This window comes from Lampetra planeri, chromosome 3 (genome assembly GCF_965212315.1).
Source record: "Lampetra planeri chromosome 3, kcLamPlan1.2.h2, whole genome shotgun sequence".
Lineage (NCBI taxonomy): Eukaryota > Metazoa > Chordata > Hyperoartia > Petromyzontiformes > Petromyzontidae > Lampetra > Lampetra planeri.
In genome coordinates, this window is record NC_136109.1 from 17,285,045 (window position 1) to 17,299,155 (window position 14,111).

The 14,111-nt window shown below is 47.6% G+C and overlaps 1 protein-coding gene across 3 annotated transcripts in view; it reads right to left on the reverse strand.

Annotated features, from left to right (window-relative positions):
- The window catches only part of LOC144739097 (talin-2-like), a 244,620-nt gene that overhangs the window by 151,746 nt on the left and 78,763 nt on the right, over positions 1-14,111 (reverse strand). For all 3 annotated transcript variants that reach the window (XM_078622090.1, XM_078622086.1, XM_078622097.1), the window contains one exon: positions 8,377-8,537. In XM_078622090.1, coding sequence (XP_078478216.1) covers positions 8,377-8,512 — 136 coding nt within the window. In that variant the 5' untranslated portion in view covers positions 8,513-8,537. The remainder of the gene's footprint in view (positions 1-8,376; positions 8,538-14,111) is intronic.

A 14,111-nucleotide genomic window follows, 5' to 3' on the forward strand; every position in this document is an offset into this window, starting at 1 on the left:
TGGTAAACGCTCCTCCCCTGATTTACCCTGATTTTTCAAAACCGTTCTTGCTCGACACCGATGCGAGCAACACGGGTATTGGGGGCGTGCTCTCCCAGGTGGTTGACGGCGTGGAACGTGTGGTTGCGTACGGCAGTCGGGTGTTGTCTCCAGCGGAGCAACGGTATTGTGTCACCCGTAGGGAACTGTTGGCAATTGTCCATTTCGTCCAACAGTATCGCCCATATCTGTACGGTCGGCATTTCACCGTCCGCACAGATCATGCGGCACTGCAGTACGCCCTGAGGGTTCAACAGCCATCGGGACAATTGTCCCGATGGTTGGAGGTCCTCCAGGATTACGATTTCCAAACCACATACCGTAAGGGCGTTCGCCACACCAACGCGGACGCTCTGTCACGCTTGCCAACCACCTCCGAGTGTGCATGCCTCCTGGGGTCTGGACGTTGCAGGCCTCCAGGGGACACATCGGTACCTGTCTTGGCGGCCGCCAACGACGACGATGCAATGGTTCCTAATTCGATCGAACAACAGGGCAAAGATTCCCTGTTGGGGTTGCCCGTCATTGAATGGGGGCGCCTCCAGATGGAGGATGTCTCCCTCCTCGGGTGGCGACGTCGCGTTGGCGGTGCGGCGGGGGGAAAAAGAGGTGCTTCCGACGCATGGGAAATGTGCCAAGGTCTGCTAATGCATTGGGACGGGAAGTCACGTCGACATCGGCTGGTTGTCCCTACTGGGTTGCGGGGTAGGGTGGTATGGGCCGCTCATGAGCGCCTCCTACACCTGGGGACCCAAAAGACTCTCGCCTTGCTGCAACTTGATTTTTACTGGCCTGGCATGACGAGGGATGTTGGGGATTTGTTGGGATCGTGCCCTCAATGTGCACAACGCAAACCGCCGGCACGGGAGTCTAACCCGCCCTTGCAATCGATCAAAGTGTCCAGGATAAACGAGCTGGTCGCTCTGGACATTTTGGGACCATTCCCCGCCACCCCCAGAGGGAATAGATATTTGTTGACGGGTGTCGAGTATTTTACACGCTGGCCTATGGCCTGGCCTCTGGCCAACCAGTCGGCAGCAGCCATCGTGGAGGCCTTTGTTCAGGGTTATGTCCTGGACAAAGGTGCTCCGGAGAGGCTGCTGACCGACCAGGGCAGAAATTTTTCCGGTAAACTACTCAGACAAGTCTGCGATCTCCTGGGCACAAAGAAAATTCGGACCTCCCCATATCACCCACAAACTGACGGGATGGTCGAACGTTTGCATCGCACCATCTCGTCCATGTTATCACAACAAGTTTCGGACTCGCAAACGGATTGGGACCTACAAATTCAGGGGGTCTTGGCGGCGTACCGGATGGCACCCCATGCGGCTACGGGGTTTTCTCCCTTTTACCTCATGTACGGCCGAGAACCAGACCCGCCTGTTCGTGCCCAGTTGCGGATCCCTGTGCCGCAGGGAAAAACTAATCTGGCTGACCACGTTAAATTTAATCTGGACAAATTGACCGAGGCACGGGATGCTGCAATGCAAAACTCTGACCTCCGTCAGAAGGCAAATGAGCGCCTCAGATTGAGTCGAGCGCACATGCTGCAGTGGAAGCCGGGGGACAAGGCATGGTTGCACTGCCCCCAGGTGCCACTGGCGACCTCCTCTAAACTGGTGCGGCCGTGGCGGGGCCCTGTGGAAGTGGTGGAGGTGTTACGTCCGCAGTGCGTGCGCATCAAGTGGGGGAAGCGGCAATGGTTCGTGCACCCCTCCAGATTAAAACCCTTCGCTGCGGTACACAACCCCACTTCGCACGCGCGTGGCCAAACATGTGGGGGGTCGGCCGACTTGCTGGGTCCGTCTCCGTCGCTCTCACCTAATGCCTTGCCAGCTGTGCCACCTTCAGGAGCATCAGGAGTGACGGGCTCACGCCCGATCACCCCTCCTGCGGATGCCGAGGGTCACGCGGAGTCAGAGGAATGCTCACCTCAAGACGGACAGTCGCCACCTGATGGTCCGCCACGCGGGGTTACCCCGTGTGAGGGGCCCGCTGCAAGGACGCGCGCTAAAATGCGCAAACTGTTGTGAGGCCGGAAAATGTGTACATAGCTGTTGTGTTTATTGGGTGTTGTGTGGATGGTGTGTTTCCCGCTCCTCGGATGTACATATGTTGGGTTCACCGTTTGTTGTGTGTGCGGGGTGGGTTCCCTGCTGGTTGTATATAAGCTGTTTTTTTTACGGAATTCGTATTTATTCGGGGGGGTGCGACGGGTTGTTTCTCATCTTGTTGTTGTGTCTTGTTCTGGTTCCTGTTATGGTTCAAAAAAATAGTGAGGCACACGTGGGGGGTGAAGGCACCTTTATTGTCAAATTTTTGTATGTTGGCAGCCGGGACGGCTGCATGCTATGTGGGGGGGAGTGATGTAGGGCTGTTACAGAGAGCCCGTTATGCATGGCAGCCTATGGTAAACAAGCACAGTGGGCGGGGCTACGTCAGTGCACGGGCAGGTGCCCTCTACGACGTCCGCGCTTCGGACGTTACGATCCCCCGGGGCCCCACCCCTCAGGGAGGGGGGTGTATAAAAGGGGAATGTATCGGGAGGCTCGGGAGTGATGTTTAGCTAAAGAAGAGGAGGAGGAAGACGTCTGAGATAGAGCCCTGGACTCCCCCTGGTACGCCGTCCTTATCAGGACCGCGCAGGCTCGAGCCAGTGGCGTGGTACCAGAGCCAGAGCCAGTGCTGGTCTGGACTCTGGGTACCGGGCCCGACTGACCAGTGTCGGGCCAAGATAGCCTCCCCTAGCCCATTAGTGGAGGACTCAGAGGCAGGCTAAGGTTAGCCTAGAGGTGTGTCCTCAGATAGACGGGTGAGGGGGCCGATACCCCCTCAATTGTGTATGTCACAAAGTTGGTATTCAAATAAACAAGTGTGCCTCCAACTCCGGTGTCAACGAGTCGTAAGCGTTACTACATATAAAACAACTGCACATTTAGCTTCACAGATGGCTGGAATATTGAGTGCCTGGGAGAAAAAAACTACACTTACAAGAAGATAACACTCAAAAGCCTGCTTTACACATAGGGATCACAAATCCCCACTTGCTTTGCTTTGCTTTCTCATCCTGGCCAACTCACACCCCAGCAGTTCGAGCGTCTGACAGCACGTGGTGATGTCTGCATGATCCAACAATCCCACCTCCAAAGAGCTGGATTACAGGCATGCGGCATCACGGACGCCGGGCATATAATAAAACAACCCAACTTATTCAAACCTTGCACCAGCGCTAAGCCTCAACCCACCACATGTACAAAACTTTGATACTCAACACACACATACACACACGGCTGCAATCATGAGCCGAGCTGCCCTTCTTTGCCAGACTGACAAAATGATGGCTTCGCTCCCTTGGCAAATGTCACCTATAATGTACACTCTGAGCTGTGATTGAGTGCAGTGCAACAGCATGCCTTGGGAGCCTTTCTTTTAGGCTCGTATTTTGGAGGCAGGTATAGTTTCCTTCACATTCGAGGTGGGCGGCTAAGAGTGTAAAAAACCCAGTGCGCACAAGGGCCCTTCAAGACCGGGGGAGGCAAGGTCAATTTTCTGCCCTGGGGCTTGAACCATCGGATCCCAGGGGAAGCCACGGCTGAATGCCTCGACCCGTAGTATTGGGTCTCGGAGCCACCTGGCCACTCTCCCCGTCCACATGCCTCCCTTATTGGATGCTAATGCTAAGGCCAGGATTGGCAACGTAAACTTATAGAAAACCCGACAAAGCCATGACTTGGAGACGTGCCGTGAACTTCAAAAACGAAGGACAAAAGCTAAAATTGGATAATATTCAACCATAATTTTAAAAAAGCAGAGAAGTGCTGTGGCTTTTGAAATATATCTTTTTTCATTGAAACGTCTCATTTCACCTCTAAAATGCCAGCTCCCGGCTAAAGTACATAAACACTTTGACTTTAATATTAAATAATTTGGAATGTTCAACTTGTTCAATTCATCTTTACCATTTTAGTCATGGTAATTTAGTGTTTTTTTTCTGTCCCAAACTTGAATCGGACACCATTACATTTTGTCCATATGGTCTGGGCAATAGCAAGTCATTGTCAAAATGAAAAAAAAATTGGATGTTTACTTACAGACTTCCTCTGCAATCAGCTCTCCTGTCTTTTCAAAATACCAGAAACAATTTCCGTTTTTGTTCCACAAGATACATGATCTTCTACAGGTCAGCCCTCATATACGGGTCTATGTGATAATTCTTTGACAACTGTACAGAAGGCCATCAAAGGGAGGTATATACGTATATACGTACCGTGTATGCACAGTGTATATACGTATATTACGCACGGGCGAGGGGTGGTGTAATGTTCGGCGCACTGTGCTATAAACTTGGTGATTTTCGTTTGATTCCTGCCCACGGCTGACACCAATGGTGAGTGATATCACTGTGTAACAAACAAATTGTTTTTGTTCCTGGGTGCTAAGTGTTATTTTCCAATTGCTTATGCCTCAAAAGTACAGAAAATGGCTAGTAGTCCCCACAAACTTTGCTTTTGTGACCAGGACAGTGTTACTTTGAAATGTACCTATTTTCAATGAGAAAACGTGGTGTGCATTTGTGTCATTCCTTCACATTAAGTCCTGGTCACAAAAGCAAAGTTTGTGGGGAAAATAGCCATTTCTATACTTTCGAGGCATAAACAATTAGAAAATAACACTTACTACCCAGGAACAAAAATCGTGTTACATCGTGTATTGTAATTGCTCCTGCAACTACCCACCCACCCAACCCAGCCCTGCACCTTCCCACCATAACCAGCATGGTAAAGTATAGTCAAAGAACACAGGTGACTGACACAGCATGTGAAAGCCTTCATCAAACAGACTAACTGCAAGGCGATATTAATTATAAATACGACGACTGCCATTGTGGTGTCTGTTACGAATACAACATGGGAAGCCGTAAATACACGTGAGCAGTTATTTTTCCGAAAATGTATTATTTTGCACAAGCCGCTATCAATATTACAATAAAGAAAAATTGCCGACAACACAAGCAAACAATAGACTACACTTTGTAAATGATGCCACGGGGTCTTTAACATTCACTCTGCGGCAGACGGTGTGTTCGCGGTAATTCCCCGCAGAACTGACCAGGTGGCTGTGGGAGATGAGCCATCAATCTCACACAATCTGGAGCAGCAGACAGCCCTGCTGACCACGAGGTCATTTAGCCACCTGGTGTTAAGTTTCATAAAGTACTGATGCAAATGCGAATGTGGCCCAGGTGCTCCGTATGTGCAAGGAGACAAACAGGGCAAATAATAAAAGTGCACGACTACTATTATTATTATCCATTATCCGGCCAGGTGAGGGCTGCAATTACCGAGCTCCGCTGACAATCCAAGGATCGTGCAATCAAATCCCAGCTGTGGGGATGGTTGACTCCACTTGCAATTCCTCCAGAGTTCATGGATTGAGCACCACTGCATAGGAAGTTAATTATGGCTGCCCTATGGAAAGACTGGCACCCACCATGGGAATGTAGAATTTGCATCACTGGCTCGGAGATGCGAACATTACACGAGCATCATCCGATGCATTTTTGAGCTTGGAAACGCACTGACTTTTTAATTGTTTTTCAGAAATTCAGTTTTTTGGTTGTGTATGTGTTTTAGGCAGTTTTTGTTCGCATTGTGCTCAACATACATGTCAACCACTTTTGCAACAGTTTGAGCAAACGTCGGTGAAAGCGTCCGCTGGAACTAACGTCGGTAAGTTTTACGCACGCAAACAATGGCGTGTACGGAGAACTCCACCCTCTTGGGTGAGGCCAAGCACTGAAGATGTCTCAAAAAGCACAATGCATACTGTAATCACATCTCACAGGTCTATCGAAGTGGCGCGCAGAATAGGGGAGATTTCCCCTTGTTATTTGCGACAGCCTTGTCATCATACCAGTGATATCTGAAAGATGTATTTTTTATCCCATTATTTCCAACCCATACACTAGATAGTACAGTGCGTTAACTTTAATTATATCTCTGAATACTAAGGGAAGCTCTGTGCAGCAGGAGAAGAAAAAAATGGAACATAAAAGACAAAAACAGATACTTTCAGCTGGCTTAGATTGCAAGAGTAAAATTTATTAAGTTTGTAAACAAAAAAATGTATGTTTATCTTTAATGGATTAAAACGATGATGCTGTACTTAAGCGATATAAATTATACTGAGAGCCTCACCTTGCTTAAATAAGCAATGCGGGGGCCACTCATCGCTATTGTCAGCCATAAAACAGAGGTGGAAATTCCACATTCCCATGGCAGGAGGCAGTTTGTTCATAGTTTACCAGTTTATACTTTGCATTGTGGTTACTCAATGTATGAACCAAAACGGAAACTAAACTCACACCTCCGATTATCACAACTCACTATGTGTGGTGCGAAAGAAGCTCAAACCTACAAATGTAGGGGCGTCCTTGGCCGGGTCTGAGCGTGCCCGTGGTTGGAACCCGCACCTTGGCTAGGTCGGGTTAGATTAGCCTCATATTCTTAGGTTTTTTCGGTAAAGTCACGTAGGTAAAAAATTAAAATTAATAAAAGTAAAATAAAAATAAAATAGCCTCCCCTAGGCACCCATAGCCGGAGGACCTAGAGTAGCGGTGCCGTATCGGCTGAGTTAGCCCGGAGGCAGCACCTCGCTAGGCAAGGAGAATAGAAGGGCCGTTGCCCTGAGGGTGCCGGGTTGTACTGCCGGACATTGTGTTGAATAAAGTGTTGCCTCCAAAACTTGCGTCCGACGTCTCCAGAATCCGCAACACTACACGTAGAAGACGAACGGACCCCTGACCGTGAATTATACTTGCACCGATCAAATTGCAAATTCATCTTTCTGATCATAGCTATCTTGCATTATATCTACAGATGCGAACATTAATATTTTAGTCTAAACTGTTAAGGCCAGCATGGTTCAGAAGCGGTAGTGGAGCTGGTATCAGGGGCGGGAAATGCTACTCCCTCGCCTGGTGTGCAGGAGGTTGTGTGTTCGATCCCGACCCTGACGCCTGAATATTTGGAGTTTGCATGTTCGCCACATGGTCTCGTAAACTCGCTGCTATAAATTTCCGCATGATAAGCCAATTCGCTGAGCTATCATTTATGGCCAGGTCGCTTATGAAAAAGAGCTATTAGCTCAGGATGCTTTACCTGGTAAATAAAATAAATTTTAAACTATCGTCCCCAGGTCAGATCATAATAGCAACAGCCCGTATTATGTTTTATGACTAGTAGCTATAAATGTAACACTATGGGACCATAACACATTGAGTTAACTCCCAAGCCACTGATCCATAAAAACAGTCCAACATCACACCCACAGTGAGCGAAGATCAGGCGACAGGCAATTCACGGTCTTGTATGTTCCCTTCTTTCCATTCTCTTTGAATGCAATAACAAGCATCAGACAGGGGCATTGATTGACGAGCAATGCGATATGAACTGCGTCTGTTCTGCAAAGGCCTTGAGTTGTCTTATCTTCGCTTGTGTATCAGACAGGATGGGACAGTACATTCCTGACAGGGAAAAAAAGTGGTATGCTTCAGAAGAGACATACCTTCTGCTTGACCGTGGGTGTAAAAGATTGTTCAATGCGATTTTGCCAATATCGGATTGAATGCGCCAGTGTCATGGACAAATCTGCATAAGTATTCAACAAAAAGGCCTACGTTTAAACCAGGCGAGACCTCACATTCTTCAGGAGCAACTAAGTAAGAATCTCCGTGCTCAAACCAGAATTTGGGCAGTATCCGTCGTCCCTACTGGTTGTGCTGCGTCGTCAGTGGTGTAAATTCCACATTCGTGTGGCAGGAATCAGACAACCCATAGGAAAGTCTCAGAGTTGACCTTCCATCGCCAAAACAGTTGAACCTATCTCTTAATGTTCCGAAGTCAAAACAAGTAATATTAGCAATGCAATTTGGCTATGGAAACCATCTAAATCTAAAACTGCAAATGAAGGTCAACAATACCAGTGAGGCCACCACAGCGTGCACACCTGCACACCGTGCATCTCTTCGGTCTTTCTGCTAGATCCCAGAGTTGCTCCAAAGTCGACACTCGACCTTCAGTCAACTCTTACAGCCCCTCAGCAAGTGGCTTCAAGTCTTCTCGTTACAAATGCAATTGCAAAGCCGAGCGTTCTGACCCCGGTTATCTACAATCGGCCACAGTGGCACGGCGACGCACCTTTTTGGCAGAACGGTTGTGTTAGAAGTGACGTTCGCAGATTCGGGGCTTTCCCTCAAGTCCACGTGCCAACGTGTAAACCGACGGGGGACTCCTCACCCCCACGCATTACCATGCTCGTGAAGCCGGACATTACCTTCGCCGGACTGCGCCTCGGGAACCCGCTCGCGGATGATGCGGCAGGCGTCCCACACCACGGTGGACGGCTCGAACTGCATGGTCTTCACCACGTTGCAGTGCCGCACGCAGATCTTGAGCGAAAGGGCCACCATCTTGGCGAGTCTTCTCTGTCAAAACCTGAAGGAGTGGAGGGACAGAGGAAGAGGAGGGGGGGGGGGGGAAAGAAAAGCGGACGGCGATTGAAGGGAAAATAAATTGCAAGCCCACCGCTTCATATTCGTGATGTGTCCAGAATTCCCAACCATGCACATCATGATCTTAGCCAAGTAGGTTGCGCAGACACTCATTATCCTCAGAGTGGCCTTCCGGGATAGGTGGTGATTGAGCATTTATTTTTTCGAGCTTACTCCACGCACTCCTACGGGCACCATCACCTTCAACCTCCTGAAGACGCCGCAACAGAGAAGATAAGCTCAACACAGCGCCTTACAGACACCTCGATTCATTTCTCAGTAGAACTGCTGTGGCAAAATGCCACAACTGAAGACTGCGCTTCAAAACTTTAAGAGTCCCAGTCAACTAAAGAGTCCACAAAATCATGACACCTGTGGGATGTCAATAGAGGCTGTCCGGCAAACTCGACCAAAACAGAAAATCTCCACCCCTGACTCAGAGTCACTGAAGGTGATGAGCAGTGCCCCCGGCTTCCCTGACCACCCCCCACCCCCCCCCCCCAAAGCTTGGTTCAGCACAGAGACAGGAACTTGTTCAAGTGACACAGATGCCTTGCTATACCTTGGACATTAGTCCTGATCTGGAAGGTGAATCAAATGCAAATAAACACCTTTTTGGTTGCAAGCATCGTGTTTCGAAACAGTGCCACCCAGCCGGAGACTTTCTTAGGATGCGCAGAGCAAAAACTAATCAACACAAAGATATGTTTACATTTTAACCGTGCTGTTATAAGTGCACTGTATTGCTCGTTATGTTCATATTCGTACAGTTTGGAACTCGACAGCGACGTTAAGCTGCTTTTCAATTTGTACCAAATGAACAAAACATTAGAGCCCTGATTCCCATCGTGATGAAATTGAAAAAACTAATTGTTTTGCCAATCTTCCCCCTTGTTGGAAATGGAGATATCGGCACATTTTCTGCCAAGCTGAGAATCTGGCCCCATGAGTCAGTGTCTTGCTGCCCAAATGAGACTGGTGGTCCTGAGCCGGTGACAATGGAAATTCCACATCCCTATGGTCAGAACCAGTCCCTCTTTTAGCACAACCACGATCAACTTCACAAAAAGCAATGCTCATTTCATTGATTCAAGAGAGAAGATGGGCTGGGATTTTAACTTGCATTCTTCTGGTTATGAGTAGAAGGCCCAGCCACCGAAATACCTGGGTCTAGATATGAAACACGTGGGAACATCAGCTTTTGTGCAGAGAATGTTGAATGTGTAGGTAGTTAAAGTATGTCTGGTATTTTAAGAGCTATTTGTTGTTTATGCTGTTTTTTGGAAATTCTGGTGTGGTTTTTGTGTAAAAAATTAGTTGTTTTAGCTCTTGCTAGCTTGCACATTCCCACCCTGCAATGTCCTGTAACTGCCACCACTGGAAATGGTCTTGGGCTGTGCTCATCCTCGTAACAGAGCCGCATAGCTCAATGAGCCTTACCAGCTGAAATAAAGTCTGAATTAGGAAATTCGTCACGGCAAATGCTCAACAGTTTTTTCTCGGCAGCAGCCACCAAGCAAAATACACTGCAACCGTATTGTACAGTAGCATTACCGCCAATGTATTTTGGACCTTGAAAAAAGGGAGTCGCATTCTTACGAAAATAACTGTCAGAGACACGCTTCAACCAGTCCATATCAGCCTTAATTGGACAATAGATCCACAATTTACAGAAATATTAATCCTTGCAATGACATTGTTCTCTAATATGAAAACACAGGCGAAGGACAATGCAAGGCAAAAATCTACCCACATCAAACATTAATCAAGGTTACCTCCACATTATTCTGCCACACCATGGCCACGTTTAAAAATAAATCACAGCGGAGAGTTTGAGGGCACGGGGAAGGCGGATAAGAGATGGAGGGGAGGAGAGGGGAGGAGGCCGTTGTGAATGGAGCATATGCAAGGCCTGATACGAGCTCTGCAAACAGAGCGACAATCGTCATTCACACAATGGTATCAGTGTTGAAAACGCATGCAGAGGCAACATCGGCAACACCGACTGTTCAGGGCATTGAACCTGAGCTCCAGCAAAGGACAAAAATTTACCGATTGGATTTTCTCCCCCCCCCACCAAACACAAAACAGTGAATAGGAATTGCCAAAACATCCCTAAAAGTCCCCAGTCTAATTGATGCTTTACTGGAGAAGTATAAAACACTGGTAATATAAAAAATCATTTTGCAAATATCCAGCTGGGTGGAGATGCACGAGAGAACTCAAAAAGCAATGACAAGACCATGTGTTTAAATCCCTGTCAGGGGTTGATGCAGACCACCAATCCTTCAGGGTTGATAAAAAGAAAAACCACAGTGGGAAATCAACACAGTGGTGTTCCTAGGATGGAAGTGGTCACCGCCTTTGGAATGTGGAATTTAAATCAAAGATCAGGGCCACTATTGGAAGTGAGTATCACTCCCCACTAATATGAGCAAGGAGACTTGCATATCATTAGACCTCCTTTGCCAGTACCAAAATATAATAATAGGGTTTTTCCCCTTTTTTTTCTGGCAACAAAACTGAAACCATTTTACAAGGAATCATGTGTGCATTAACCACAATACTTGCTTACCCCGGAGCCCTCATTACTTTGATAGTGCATTTGTCTTTGAGCTGTACGCCTTTTGGCGTCCTCTGGTCTAGCACCAATTGAGACGAGGCTCAAAAGAAAGCCATCTCTGGTGTGGACCAATCAGTTTCAAGGACAATGCATATATTATCAGTGTGTTTGTTATTTGCATTGTGATCACAAGTATTGTGGTTAATTTAAACATGATTCCTTGTAAAAAGGCTTCAGTTTTGTTGCCAGAAAAAATGGGAAAACCCCTATTATTATTGAGACTTTCATACTTTGTATATTTTTGTGCGTCCAGAAATAATTAACCGCCAGGCCAAAGTTCTGGGACAATAAGAATGACAAGAGTTGTTAATCCCCTATTAAATAGCAGGAACACTGCGCTAACTACAACAATGGCAAGCGTTTATAAATTACTACCATGATTTATACACTGCCTTGATTTAATTGGAATATTCATGGTCATGAAAATATATATGAACCAAGGCACCATAATTTTACCCATAAATTTCTGGCCTAATGGACAAACCATAACTGATTAGCAAAACATGGCCTGCACTAAACAGCAATCTCTTGCCGCCTCCCTGACCTGCAAGCAGTGTGCAGAAGGGGATGATTTACTCTGCTTGCCACTCTCTAACACGGAAGCACCAAGCTGGAGACACCTCCTCCTCTGGCAGCGTTGATGCCCCAGAAAAGCGACCTTCAGCCTGGATGACCTGCTGACCACGAGATCCTTCCTGGGCCACCCAATTTGCACCTGTAAGCCCCCTCACTAATTGCATGGGGGCCCAGGCACGACTGAATGCATGGCCACTCCTGGGCTCACCAATGGGCGATGTTAGTGCCAGGTTTCTGCTGGAAACGGCTGATACCAGCGGTGGTTGCCAGAACCCTCCTGGGACCTCTCATAATGGGTGGTATTGTTGGGTAGTATGGTGCAGTGACGTGCGGTGAGGTCAATGGCTGGGGTGGCACTGCCTAGTGTCAGAGCCAGATTCACACACTGAGGGGGTCGTGGCCTCACTGAGGGGGCGTGTCTTCACTGAGGGGCGTGGCCTCGCGGGGGCGTGGCCTCACTGAGGGGGGCGTGTTAAACACGTCACCCTCAGTGAGGCAGATATGATAGCTGCCTCCCCTGGTGCTTTTCATTGCAGTTTCATGACGAGACCAGCGAGCCTAAATATCTTTATACACATACGTGAAATAAGTTACCTGGAGTATGGAAGGCGAGGACATGAAATGAAGAGGTCTACAAACATGACATTGGTTACATACTGAGATAGTGACAGGCACGCGCTTATTGCCTGCGCTCCATCCAATTACTGAGGGGTTGCGCAATCAGAGGGGAGGCTGAGCTCGTTGCTGCCTCACCTCTCGTCTCTTCCTGTATTTGCAGCGGAGCTCAGCAAATTTGGCGATTTTGACTATAAAAATTATTGGAATCGTACAGAAATTACATTTATAACGCAGATTAGTGGATAAATCTTAATATATATTTTTTACTGTTCGTAACAGCTCTTTTCATTGGAGTATGACAGGTGAGGCTCTGCCTCCCCTGCCTCCCCTGACCGCACGTCCCTGGTATGATGGGGGTAATTGGGACTATCGGCGCAATGACCATATTTCAGGTGGTCGGTGAGGTTTGTGAAGGCCCAGGCTGGCGAGGCGAGTGTGGTTGGGGAAGTCCACATCATTGATGAGGTTAGTTCGATTAGGGCCGATTGGGGTTTCGGCATGGTCAGTGCAATCAGCGCAGTCAGGGCCGTCGGTGAGGTCAGTTCAAATCGGTTTGATTGTGGCAGTCACAGAGCACTGGACAGTCAGAAATCAGCACCCTTGTCATCATTGGCAGCATTCGCCTCTGGGTGTTTCTATCTACTGGACATCTGTGAAAAAGAGCTTCATAGTTCATCGGATTCCTCCAGTATAAATACATATTCTATGCCCTCTCTTGGCCGATTTCTTCCATTCTCTTCTCAATACGTACATTTTGGCTATGTAGACTATTTTTGTTTGTTTTGTCTGTCCCCGATGTATACAAGGTACTCATGTGACGAATTCAGCAATGTTGTTATTATAATAATAACAATGATGTTTATAGGACCAAAAATGTTTCAGTTGTTACATAGGCATGGTGCAATGTAGAAATAGTACACGCCATGCGTTGCGGTGCACGCACTGAGAGAAAGTCATCAAGCTGAGCAAGCTGAGCTCGGTGGCCGTGGGAGAGGGGCAAAGGAGGGGGATCGGGTCTGAGGGGTCGGAGGTCAGGGTCTCTGCTCTCCCCTGACGCGAGGAACCGGGAGGAAAGGCGTGGCGTTGGGACAACGAGAAACACAACCGCTCGCGGGTGAAGCGCTGCCAAACAAGCCACAATAATAGGACGCACAAGGCATTGAAAAACACAAATAAATAACGGTCACAAAATTTGGAAAAAAGGCAGCCTCCGCCGCAATCCTTCCAAAACAAAGAACGCAACAGACATCAAAGTCCGTTCCACGCGCAGCTGTGTGGGGAGCGGACAGCGAGTAGACAAACGATTGTGTGCAAGAATACTTGAATCACAACTTTTTCAGGACATATTTAATTCGTCCCAATAAACAATTGGAAACGGTGTCAAGCTTTGCTCCGAATTATATATCTTAACCCAATAAGTAAAAGCATCTGCCCCTTAGTAAAAGTTACGTATAATTTTTTGAGTGCTTTTTTTTCAGTGCTCATTATCCCGTGCCCACAGCCTACAAGAAGCAATGTAAAAACTGTTATTGGAAACAGGTTAACAAAAAAGAAATGAGTGCGAACAGGAATGTGGCTCTCTTTATGGACTTGGCGGAGTGTTATTAAAATACGAGTTAACAAAGCGCCTGCGTTGTGTGCGCAAATGCAAAGTAGGTGTCGTTATTGCAAATCATTAAATATGAGACTTCCTAGATCAGA